The sequence below is a fragment of the Hyla sarda genome, chromosome 6 (genome assembly GCF_029499605.1).
Source record: "Hyla sarda isolate aHylSar1 chromosome 6, aHylSar1.hap1, whole genome shotgun sequence".
Lineage (NCBI taxonomy): Eukaryota > Metazoa > Chordata > Amphibia > Anura > Hylidae > Hyla > Hyla sarda.
Window position 1 is genome coordinate 220,716,017 of NC_079194.1, and position 11,738 is coordinate 220,727,754.

Below are 11,738 nucleotides of genomic sequence, written 5' to 3' on the forward strand. Positions count from 1 at the left end.
TCAAGGGACAGGGACATAATACTCCCCCTTTATAAATCATTGGTACGGCCTTACCTGGAATATGCTGTTCAGTTTTGGGCACCTGTCCATAAAAGGGACACTGCGGAGTTGGAAAGGGTGCAGAGACGCGCGACTAAACTAATATGGGGAATGGAACATCTTAGCTATGAGGAGCGATTAAAGGAGTTACAATTGTTTAGTCTTGAGAAGAGACGTTTAAGGGGGGATATGATAAACGTATATAAGTATATTAATGGCCCATACAAAAAATATGGAGAAAAACTGTTCCAGGTTAAACCCCCCCAAAGGACGAGGGGGCACTCCCTCCGTCTGGAGAAGAAAAAGTTTAGTCTCAAGGGGTGACACGCCTTCTTTACCATGAGAACTGTGAACTTATGGAACAGTCTACCTCAGGAACTGGTCACAGCAGGAACAATTAACAGCTTTAAAACAGGATTAGATACATTCCTGGAACAAAATAAGATTAATGCTTATGAAGAAATATAAAATCTCATCCCTTCCCCAATATCACGCCACACCCCTACCCCTTAATTCCCTGGTTGAACTTGATGGACATATGTCTTTTTTCGACCGTACTAACTATGTAACTATGTAACTATGTAACTATATATAGGAAGCGACTGATTACAAGTCTATGTAACTACTAATTACAAGTCTATGGGATGGGGCGTGGCGCAGCATGACTAAAAAGGAGGAACAAGAGTGAGATGATGGTATGGTAGGGTTAACAGGCTCTGCGAGCAGGGTATTTGGGTTAATTGGAATACCTGGTGGGGATCCTGTGTAGTATCGGTGCCGGCGTGGTCTGGCTGCGCGTGCCGGGAGCGCGTGCATAAAGCAGGGACTCCCAGCCCGTCACTTCCGGCCAGTGCCGACGTTGCCATTGTACCGCAGACTTTGTGTTGTCAGCGGCGTATGAACGGAGTATTGATGACAGTGCTCCTGTATAACGTTCAGCAGGCCCTGGTATTCCCAGGGCCTGCTGAACGTTATACAGGTGCACTGTCATCAATACTCCGTTCATACGCCGCTGACAAGTGGGCTGTACCCACTTGTATCCCCCCATAATGCAGTCAAGTACATACAATGTCAAATATTGTCCTATGTGTATTTACAGCCTTATAAACCGGGATCCCCTCCACATCTTATTTGCAAACTATGCAGGCTCTCTTATACCCCCTTCATGTATACTATATCCAGTATTCCCATTCTAATCATCCCCAAGCCCCTTCTGAACGTTATACTGGAGCGCTGTCACCAATACTCCGTCCGCATGCGGCTGACAACACAGCGTCTGCGGTACCATGGCAAAGTCGGCGCTGGCCGGAAGTGACGTGTCGGGAGTCCCTGCTTCATGCGCGCACTCCCGGCACGTGCAGCCAGACCACGCCGCCACCGATACTACACAGGATCCCCACCACGTATTCCAGTTAACCCCAATACCCTGCTCGCAGAGCCTGTTAGCCCTACCATACCATCTCACCTTGTTCCTCCTTTCCATAGCACACTCTCACAGCACCAACTACCTAGAAGTGGTAAGTTTATGACTGTTTCCCACTACTTATCAAAACGTATTATCATAACTGAGCAAGCCCGAGATCGCGTATACACTTTGTATGTCTTCCGGCCACTGTCTGTCACATTTATACTGCCTGTACATACTATGTATGTTATATATATATATTAAAAACTATGCATATACTAAAAAGCTCTTTACCTGGTTGCCCAATGCTAAAAAAAAAAAAAATCAGTATTGATGTAAATATATGTATTTTTTTTAAACATAACTATTTAAAAAAATACATATATTTACATATATATATAAATATATTTCTATCCATGTGTATTTTTTTGTACTGTCAAATTACCAATAAGCCATTTTTTTTTATAGATGTAATTATGTTTTTATACTTAATAGTATGGTTCTATACATACTTCCTGCACATACTATTAGAATATTGTTTTATGATATACTGATTAGGGATCGACCGATATCGTTTTATAGGGCTGATACCAATAACCGGTGGAGGTTAGGGCCGATAGCCGATAACTTATATCGATATTCCGGTATAAGTTATCGGCTATTTATCCCCCCGCGACACCGCTGCAGATCATTGATTTAAATTGGGCGCAGTGGCTTTTGCGGTGCCATAGGCCGCGGCCGCCACCCGCTTCTTTCCCCCTGCCTGTCCGGGGGTCCTGAGACCTATCACCGCCACCGCTCCTCCCACTGCTGCGCCGCACCGCTCCCCCCACCGTCGCACCGCGACTGCCGCCACCGCGCCCGCCACCGACCCCCCGCACCACACCTGCCCCATTGCCTCCCCCATCCCCGGTTTTATAATTACCTGTTCCCGGGGTCCACTCCGGTGCGGGGGGCGGGGCATTAACGGCTTATCGGCAAGGTAATTGCCGATACCGATAATGCCCAAAATTGTGATTATCGGCCGATAATATTGGCCATACCGATAATCGGTCGATCCATAATACTGATCATTTCCAAGAAGCTTACACAATAGTAGCCATAGCATATATATGTTTTTATAATTATATATTTATTGCGTGGTGACCATATATACATACAGTCATGGCCGTAAATGTTGGCACCCCTGAAATTTTTCAATAAAATTAAGTATTTCTCACAGAAAAAGATTGCAGTAACACATGTTTTGCTATACAAATGGTTTATTCCCTTTGTGTGTATTGCAACTAAACCAAAAAAGGGAGGGAAAAAAACCAACAAATATAACTATATATATATATATATATATATATATATATATATATATATATATATATATATATATACAGTACAGACCAAAAGTTTGGACACACCTTCTCATTCAAAGAGTTTTCTTTATTTTCATGACTATGAAAATTGTAGATTCACACTGAAGGCATCAAAACTATGAATTAACACGTGGAATTATAGACATAACAAAAAAGTATGAAACAACTGAAAATATGTCATATTCTAGGTTCTTCAAAGTAGCCACCTTTTGCTTTGATTACTGCTTTGCACACTCTTGGCATTCTCTTGATGAGCTTCAAGAGGTAGTCACCTGAAATGGTCTTCCAACAGTCTTGAAGGAGTTCCCAGATATGCTTAGCACTTGTTGGCCCTTTTGCCTTCATTTGGTTCAGGTCTGGTGACTGTGGAGGCCAGGTCATCTGGCGCAGCACCCCATCACTCTCCTTCTTGGTCAAATAGCCCTTACACAGCCTGGAGGTGTGTTTTGGGTCATTGTCCTGTTGAAAAATAAATGATGGTCCAACTAAACGCAAACCGGATGGAATAGCATGTCGCTGCAAGATGCTGTGGTAGCCATGCTGGTTCAGTATGCCTTCAATTTTGAATAAATCCCCAACAGTGTCACTAGCAAAGCACCCCCACACCATTCCATCTCCTCCTCCATCCTTCACGGTGGGAACCAGGCATGTAGTGTCCATCCGTTCACCTTTTCTGCGTCGCACAAAGACACGGTGGTTGGAACCAAAGATATCAAATTTGGACTCATCAGTCCAAAGCACAGATTTCAACTGGTCTAATGTCCATTCCTTGTGTTCTTTAGCCCAAACAAGTCTCTTCTGCTTGTTGCCAGTCCTTAGCAATGGTTTACTAGCAGATATTCTACCATGAAGGCCTGATTCACAGTCTCCTCTTAACAGTTGTTCTAGGGATGTGTCTGCTGCTAGAACTCTGTGTGGCATTGACCTGGTCTCAAATCTGAGCTGCTTTTAACCTGCGATTTCTGAGGCCAGTGACTCGGATGAACTTATCCTCCGCAGCAGAGGTGACTCTTGGTTTTCCTTTCCTGGGGCGCTCCGCATGTGAGACAGTTTCTTTGTAGCTCTTGATGGTTTTTGTGACTGCACTTGGGGACACTTTCCACCTAGAGTATGACATATTTTCAGTTGTTTCACACTTTTTTGTTATGTCTATAATTCCACGTGTTAGCTCATAGTTTTGATGCCTTCAGTGTGAATCTACAATTTTCATAGTCATGAAAATAAAGAAAACTCTTTGAATGAGAAGGGGTGTCCAAACTTTTGGTCTGTACTGTATATATATACATTTCCATTCGTGTGTGTTTTTTTAGTACTGTCAAATTGGACCTGACGAAGGCACTTGAGTGCCAAAACGCTTTGTCCGTATTGCCAATAAAATATTTATTGTCCTGTGCCGGCCTGAGTCCATCTTACTGTGAACACCCCTGAGCAGCCGCCTCCATGACTGCCTTTTTCCTACTATTTCTCGCATTTTGGTAAATGAAGTGACTTACAAATATATTGAAAATTGCAATTGCATAGGCACTTAAATGGAGGTAAGTTGTTTTGAATAACATTAAACTTATTAAATTCATCTGAATAGAACTTGCAGAAATCCATGTGCTAGCTGCAGAAACAACTTACTGCAACAGAATATGCCACGTGTGAATCCATCCTAAGGGAAGGGAGATAACATTTATGAAAGAATATGGGGATTTCAGGCACCGATTTCTACAACATACAAACCACACTGTGTATATAGAGAACACAATGGAGCAGATTTATCAGAACCCGTGTAGAGGAAGAGTGGTCCAGTTGCCCATAGCAACCAATCAGATCGCTTCTTTCATCCTTCAGAGGCCTTTATAAAAATTAAAGAAGAGAAAGAGAACAGAGCGCTCCAATGTGTAGAACGAATATAAAAAAGGGGGCCCCTTTAATTAGAAAGGACTCACCAGATTTAGTTGCGCTATAGACAGAGGCACAACGCTCATAAGCATGGTCTCCTTTCGGAGGTAATGATGGATCCGATGTGGACTTTGGATCCGATGTGGAGCTTATCCTGCCCAGGCAACAGCGTGGGAAACAGAAGAGGCAGATTTTCACACCAGTCAGGTGTAAACGGAAGAGGGATATTTCTCAGCGCTGTCCACAAGCCAGGTAAGTAAAATTACTTTTATTTAGTACATGTAACGCGTTTCAAGGATGCTCCGTCCTTTTCCTCAGACATGCCTAGGGCCTCTTTTTAAAAATTAAAGAAGCAATCTGATTGGTTGCTATGGGCAACTGGAACACGCTTCCTCTACATAGGTTTTGATAAATCCCCCCAAATGTTTCTACAATGTGCACATAAAAACCCTATGAGATAAGTGATCTTACAGCTTCTTAATAGGTAACAGGTACCCTTTATCCATTTACCAGGATTATTTTTGTTTCAGCAGCCAACAATGTGATAGAAGCCACATCTATTAATACTTCTAATACATAAAACAAGCAAAAATCTCTGCATCAGCAAGAAGACTGGATAATGTGAAGAAGAATGAATGAACACAAGCAGCTGCGTTTAACCCAATCATGTGCACGTTCGGTGTGGCATCTATTATATATCATTACATTGGTAATACCTGACCTGGATTCCGTTTATTTTTAAATAAATTTCTATAAATTTTTAAGTAACTGTGGTGAGTAAAATCTATCATTCCATACATGAGACCCATTGTAACAAGTTTTAATTCTTATACAGACTCTTCTAAACCTGTAGCAAAAAGGGAGCAGTGGACCGGCAACATCCGTTAATTTCTAATAATAATTTGTTAATTTTTAACAATAATTTGTTACAAGTTTTAATTCTTATACAGACTCTTTTAAACCTGCAGCAAAAAGGGAGTAGTGGACCGGCAACATTCATTAATTTCTAACAATAATTTGTTTTCCCTTAGTCCTAACAGTAGAACAGATGGGGTATTCCAACTCCCCCCTGTGAACTGGTAGGACCTAAGGAATGAGTAAATAGGTAGAAATGTATTAAAATTAATAGACCCGCCCCAAAGACCCCTATAAAGAGGGAGACCACCATAAGGTCACTGTGTAAATGACAAGTAAAAGAAAATAAAAACAAAAGAATAAAACCAGATGGGGATTTAGCAAGTATAATGCTCCATTGTAGAGTTCTCAAGCTAGGCAGAAGACAATATTATCTGCCCAAAAGTAGAAAAACTGGAGATTCTTAAATCTACCCAATAATGTGAAATAAGGAGGAGAGCTCCAAGAGGCAGATTTGCATATGAGTTTCAGAGGCAAAAGGCTGAATGGCTTCTTTGATCCAACTGCTAATCAAAGGTTTAGATGCCTTGAAGCCTTTCCTGGCTCCAGAAAAAAGGATGAGAAGATTTTCATCTTACCTAAAATCCTTGCATCTATCGAGGTAGATGCGAAGACATCTTGAAATGTCGAGGTTATGAGGACCTCTTTCTTCGCTGGAGGAGGAAGGGGAGGATAGCACTGGAAGAGATATCTTGTTAACATTGGTAATCGATGGCACCTTAGGAATGAAGGATGGTAAAAACTTCTTCAGTAGAACGCGATCCGGTAGGAACTTGGTTTAGGGCTCGAATTCTGAAAATGCTTGCAGCTCCCGACTCTTTTTGCTGATGTTATGGCTAATAAAAATGTGATCTTTAACATCACAAACTTGAGATTAACTTCCTCCAGCAGCTCAAAGGGAGGAGATGATAAACCCTTGAGCAAAACCGTAAAATGCCCTGATGGAATCGGCTTCAGTCTTGTGGCACCTTTTAGGAATCTTCTTACAAGGAGGTCTTGGGAAATTGACTTGAAAGTAGAGGGTGCTAGGCCCTTATCCAGTCCATCTTGAAGAAACAGCAGAATCTGCACCAGTGGCGGATTAGAAGATGGAACTTTGTTTCTTGAAATTTTTTTCCAAATCCTGGCATATGATTTTTTTGTAGAATCTGCCCTTGAGTGCGACAAAGTCCTGAAGACCACCCCTGAAAGCCCTTCTAATCTTGGAAGAGACTGATCTACCTCCAGCCTTTCAGGTTGAACACATGGATGTTGGAGCAGCTCTGAGTGTCCCCCAACACTAGTACTTGCTCTGGGAGGGAAGCCTCCAAAATTAACCCTGACTCATCTGAACGAGTTGGGTAAACCAAGCTGTCTTTGGCCAATATGGAATAATGGCTATCACAGAGGCTTGGTCTCGCCTGATTTTCATCAAGACCCTGGGAATCAAGGAAATGGGCGGGAAGATATAGGCCAGCCTGAACCTCCACAGGATTGAGAGAGCGTCTATTGCGAATGGATTGTCTTCCTGATATAGGGAACAAAAATCCCTCCACCTTGGAATTGAACCTAGTTGCCATCAGATCGATTTTTGGCACACCCAACCTGAGCGTAATGTTCTTGAACACCTCTGGGTGAAGGGACCATTCCGTTGTTGAATGCCCATGGCTCAGGCAATCGGCTATGACATTGAAATGGCCACGAATGTGAACAGCCAAAAGATACGCGAGGTTCTGCTTCATCCAATCCAGGATCAGTCCAATTTATCTGAAGAGAATCTGAGATCTCGTGCCTCCCTGTTTGTTTTAGGGGAGCAAAATGCAACAGAGCTAATCTGATCTCTCGGAGATTGGAGAATAGTTGTCTCTCTAGAGGAAACCAAGTTCCTTGAATTGTACCTTCCATAAAATGCGCTCCCCAGCCAACAAGGGACACATCTGTAATAAGTGTGATCCAAGATCATTGGATCTGGGATTTGCTGTCCTGAAAATGGCGCCACCATCTGACAAGACAGGGAGCACAGGGTCATGATTCCAATTTGCTAAAATCTCCTACTGAAGAGGAAGAAAATGCCATAAGGGCCAAGGAACCACATCTGCAGTTGCCGACATTAGTCCCAGCATTCTCAATTACGTACAGACAAGGACCTTCCTGGGAGGAGTTAGAAATTTTGCGAACTACTGGACACGAATCGTTCTCTATGGAGATAGGTGAATGGTCATCTGGATGGAATCAATGATGAAGCCTAAGAATCTTGCTGAAGTTGAAGGCAGGAGGTTGGATTTGTCCCAATTTATCAGCCAGCTCAGCTGACGGAGGAAGAAAACTGCCATTTAGAGATGCTGGGACAGGATCGTGAGGGACGGAGCCCTGAACAGCCAATTGTCCAGGTGGGGAGCTATGTGTGGTTTTCTCCGCCGCCTGTCACTCATCACACTGCATCAGCTGTGTGGCATCAGTGGCATCCCTACAGCTGTGCGAGGTGTGGAGTGAGCCAGCATGTCCTATGGACCCTATACGGAGTGACGGGGGTACAATCTACGGCTTCTCAGCCTCCCCCGCTCTCCCTGGGTGGGGGGGAAACTATCCATGGCTTCTAGGCCTCCCCTCCCTCCCACATGCGACAGAAGGGCAAAGGAATTGCCTATCTGGCTGTCGTCTCCTTTTCGCCAGTGCCTAGAAGTGTACTTGTTCAGCCAGACTGTTGTCCACACAGTTTCTGCCACAGTCAGTCTCCCATCTCAGGGCTGCTGTGGACATGGTCAGGTTCCCATACCTCACTGCTGGTGTGAGGAATCTGGATGAGGGTCCCTGCAGTAACACGGGACTGATGCCAGTTAGCCAGCCTTTCATGTGCTGGGTCTCCTACACCACCAGGTCACCCGTTAGATCGGCCGCACTCCAGTACCCAACTTTCTGTGGGAGGGTTCGAAGGAGTGATCCTGTGCGTTCAGGAATCCTATACCAGTAAGCCAGACGGTTGTCTGCATGGTTTACTACTATGTCAGGTCAACTACCATACATACACCATTTACTGGAGCATTCAGAAGAGCCTTTCGCTGTCTATGCTTGTGTGCTTACTGCCCACTATCTCGGCCTGGCTCTCTTCCTGTTTCTTGCTCATGCAGCCTTGGCACTCTCCTCTGTTGGAGTAGTTTATGCAATCGTGTATGGCTCGGAGACAGCCGGTCTAGCCATAGTTTGTTTGGGTCCTGCCATTGCTCTCCTCCTCCCTCGGCACAATCTCCCTGGAAGGGTATGTTCAATCCTTCCCTTTGACAGTGTCAGTTGCGCTGCACTGACACCAGAGTCTTCTGGCGTAACCTTCCTGTGCCCAGAACCTGGGAGTCTCAGATAGGTTCCCTCTTGTTTCGCCCTTCGTTCCTATCCTGACAGGATGTTACTTCGGAGTGCTGTTGTCCGCTCGGACCACTGGGGTCCAGGACCAGTTAGTCTCCTTGTCTCGGACACTGCCCTAGGATGCTGCAGAGTGCCTTATTTTCTAGGTCTGTCCTCCTGGTCCTTTGGGACTTAGTGATGGTTGGAGGTCTCAGGCATGTGTAGCGATCCTGCCCAGACTTCTTTGCGATCCCTTTTGTTGGGCGGTCTTTCTGTACCGCATTTTCTCTTGTCTCGACACGGAAGTTTGTCACCCAGAGTGTTTTGCGGACGTTGGGGTTTACTTACCCTTCAGGTGTAAGTCTTCCAGGAGTCTCAGGAGCCTTCAATTCCCATGTCTGTCACTCCAGTGTTCCGGGATGCCCCCTTTTCAGGGTGTTCCGCTTCTTGTTTGGCAGTTATTACATTCTGTCTCCTCCGGGGTCCATGTCCTCCTGAGATGGAGGGTGGTTTAGTCATCCGGATTACACTAGTTGAGCTAATTTTGCCTCCCGGGTGCTCGCAATGGGCCCCTGGGACAGGGGTTTTGGGTCTTCAGGTCATTGATCTTAGGCACCAGGCCTCTCTAGAGCCGGTTTCAGTCTTTTTCTGGTCTCCACCTTCTGTGCTCACCTTCTGCTCAGACGTAAGCTGCTATCCCTGGCGTTTTTCCAGCTATGTTCTCTTGAGTCAGTTGACTCTGGATGGGGTTCTCTTGTTGTGCCTCTTTTCCATTTTTGTTTTCCAGGCGGGCTAGCACTGCCTGGTTCTGTGTTTTTTTAAGTTGATTTACTTCCTCCTTCTGGGATGGTTCCGGCCCATCTGGCTTCCGCCCTTTTCTTGGCTCTCTCTCTATACCGTATGTTAGAGCCCTGCAATGGACGGTCCCTTCCTTTGGTGTCCTAGTCCATCTTCATGGATGGGGGGGGGGGGGATCTTCTGGGAGCTAAGTTTCTGGGCCTCTGTTGTTTCTGTCCCCGGATCTTGTCTGCAGGCCTTACGGACGAGTGGGTTTGGTCTCTGGACCGATTCCCTTTCTCTGGTGGTTGTTATTCCCACCCTAGGTGACTGCTTTGGTACATCCCATCAGTAACTGCGTCCCCCAACGAAGAGCGACCGAGAAAAGGAGATTTTTTGTACTCGCCATAAAAATCTCTCTCTCGTAGCCTTCATTTCTTAATTTTTTTGTCAGGGTAATCCTTTCCGGTTATCAGAGGGACCTATTTCTTTGTTGGCTTCTCCTACTGCTTTGTGCCAAAACTGATTACCTCACTTCTAGTGGGCTGGTATATCCTGCCAGGGAGGAGCCGACTTTTTCTTAGTGTCAGTGCCTCCTAGTGGCAAGAGCATATACCCATCAGTAATGGTGTCCCCCAATGAAGGCTACGAGAGAGTACAAAACACACTCCTCTTTCTCTGAAATACCCCCTTGGGTCCATTCACAGGCAGAATTTCATCTACTTCTCAATGCAAAAACCATGACACACAAGTAATTTTGAAGCAGAAAAATAAACCTTGTCGAGACCTTTCATTGACATTAAAAAGAGTACCTATCAAACCAATCTGTCCCTAAATCCCTTCAGCATCTGTCCCAGACACCAATCCTGCCTTTTATTCTTTTAACCCCCCCCCCCCCCCCCCCTTTTTACATGCTTCTCAGCCTGCTCAGTCATCAGTGTTCCAGTAAGGGGTGAAGTGGACGTGGCCCAGCAGGCGCGACGTCATCTGATGCCTGCCAGAGCCAGCTTCCGCCCTTCTTCCTGGCTGTGCAGATTATATGGTGCTCTCTCCACGCCCACTTGCGCTGCACTGTGGTTGCGTGCAGCGGGATGTATAATACAGGGGGAGATGCACGGGGCGGGCATATGTAACTAAGGTGCACGAGCACTGTGCTCGCTCTCTGCCCGTTTCATATACAGGCAGAGAGCGAGCTGAGTGGATGTGACTTCCTGCAGTGGGACTTCCTGCCCTGGCAATTAGTGGTCCAAATGTGCATTACGTGAGGGGGGGAAATGCCATCCTGGACAAAGTAGGGTGACACCTAGTGGCCAAGATTTCAAAGGACAAAAAAATATGGTAAATAAAAAAAATTTACCCCTTAAAGACCGTTTTTTTTTTTCCGTTTTTGCACTTTTGTTTTTTGCTCCTTGCCTTTAAAAAAAATCATAACTTTCAATTTTGCACCTAAAAATCCATATGATTGCTTATTTTTTGCACCACCAATTCTACTTTGTAATGACGTCAGTCATTTTGCCCAAAAATCTACGGTGAAACGGAAAAAAAAAATCATTGTGAGACAAAATTGAATAAAACAACGCTGTTTTGTAACTTTTGGGGGCTTCCGTTTCTACGTAGTACATTTTTCGGTAAAAATGACACCTTATCTTTATTCTGTAGGTCCATACAATTAAAATGATACCCTACTTATATAGGTTTGATTTTGTCGTACTTCTGGAAAAATAATCATAACTTCATGCAGGAAAAATAATAAGTTTAAAATTGTCATCTTCTGACCCCTATAACTTTTTTATTATGGGGCGGTATGAGGGCTCATTTTTTGCGCCGTGATCTGAAGTTTTTAACGGTACCATTTTTGCATTGATAGGACTTATTGATAAGACTCCTGATATAAAAAGTGACTAAAAATGCACTAATTTTTTTGCGCGTACGCCATTGACCGTGCGGTTTAATTAATTATATATTTTTATAATTTGGACATTTCCGCACGCGGCGATACCATATGTTTATTTTATTTACACTTTTTTTCT

The 11,738-nt window shown here is 44.5% G+C and overlaps 1 protein-coding gene across 4 annotated transcripts in view; it reads left to right on the forward strand.

Moving 5' to 3' along the window:
- Positions 1-11,738, forward strand: part of AGBL2 (AGBL carboxypeptidase 2) — a 146,191-nt gene that overhangs the window by 67,888 nt on the left and 66,565 nt on the right. Inside the window, exon 22 of one of the 4 annotated variants that reach the window (XM_056526567.1) lies at positions 5,229-5,434. The exons of 1 other annotated variant lie outside the window; for it this stretch is intronic. In XM_056526567.1, the coding sequence (XP_056382542.1) occupies positions 5,229-5,243 (15 nt within the window). In that variant the 3' untranslated portion in view covers positions 5,244-5,434. Of the gene's footprint in view, positions 1-4,846; positions 5,057-5,228; positions 5,435-11,738 lie in introns of those variants that run through there. 2 more of the 4 variants (XM_056526569.1, XM_056526565.1) reach the window with 2 other exon arrangements.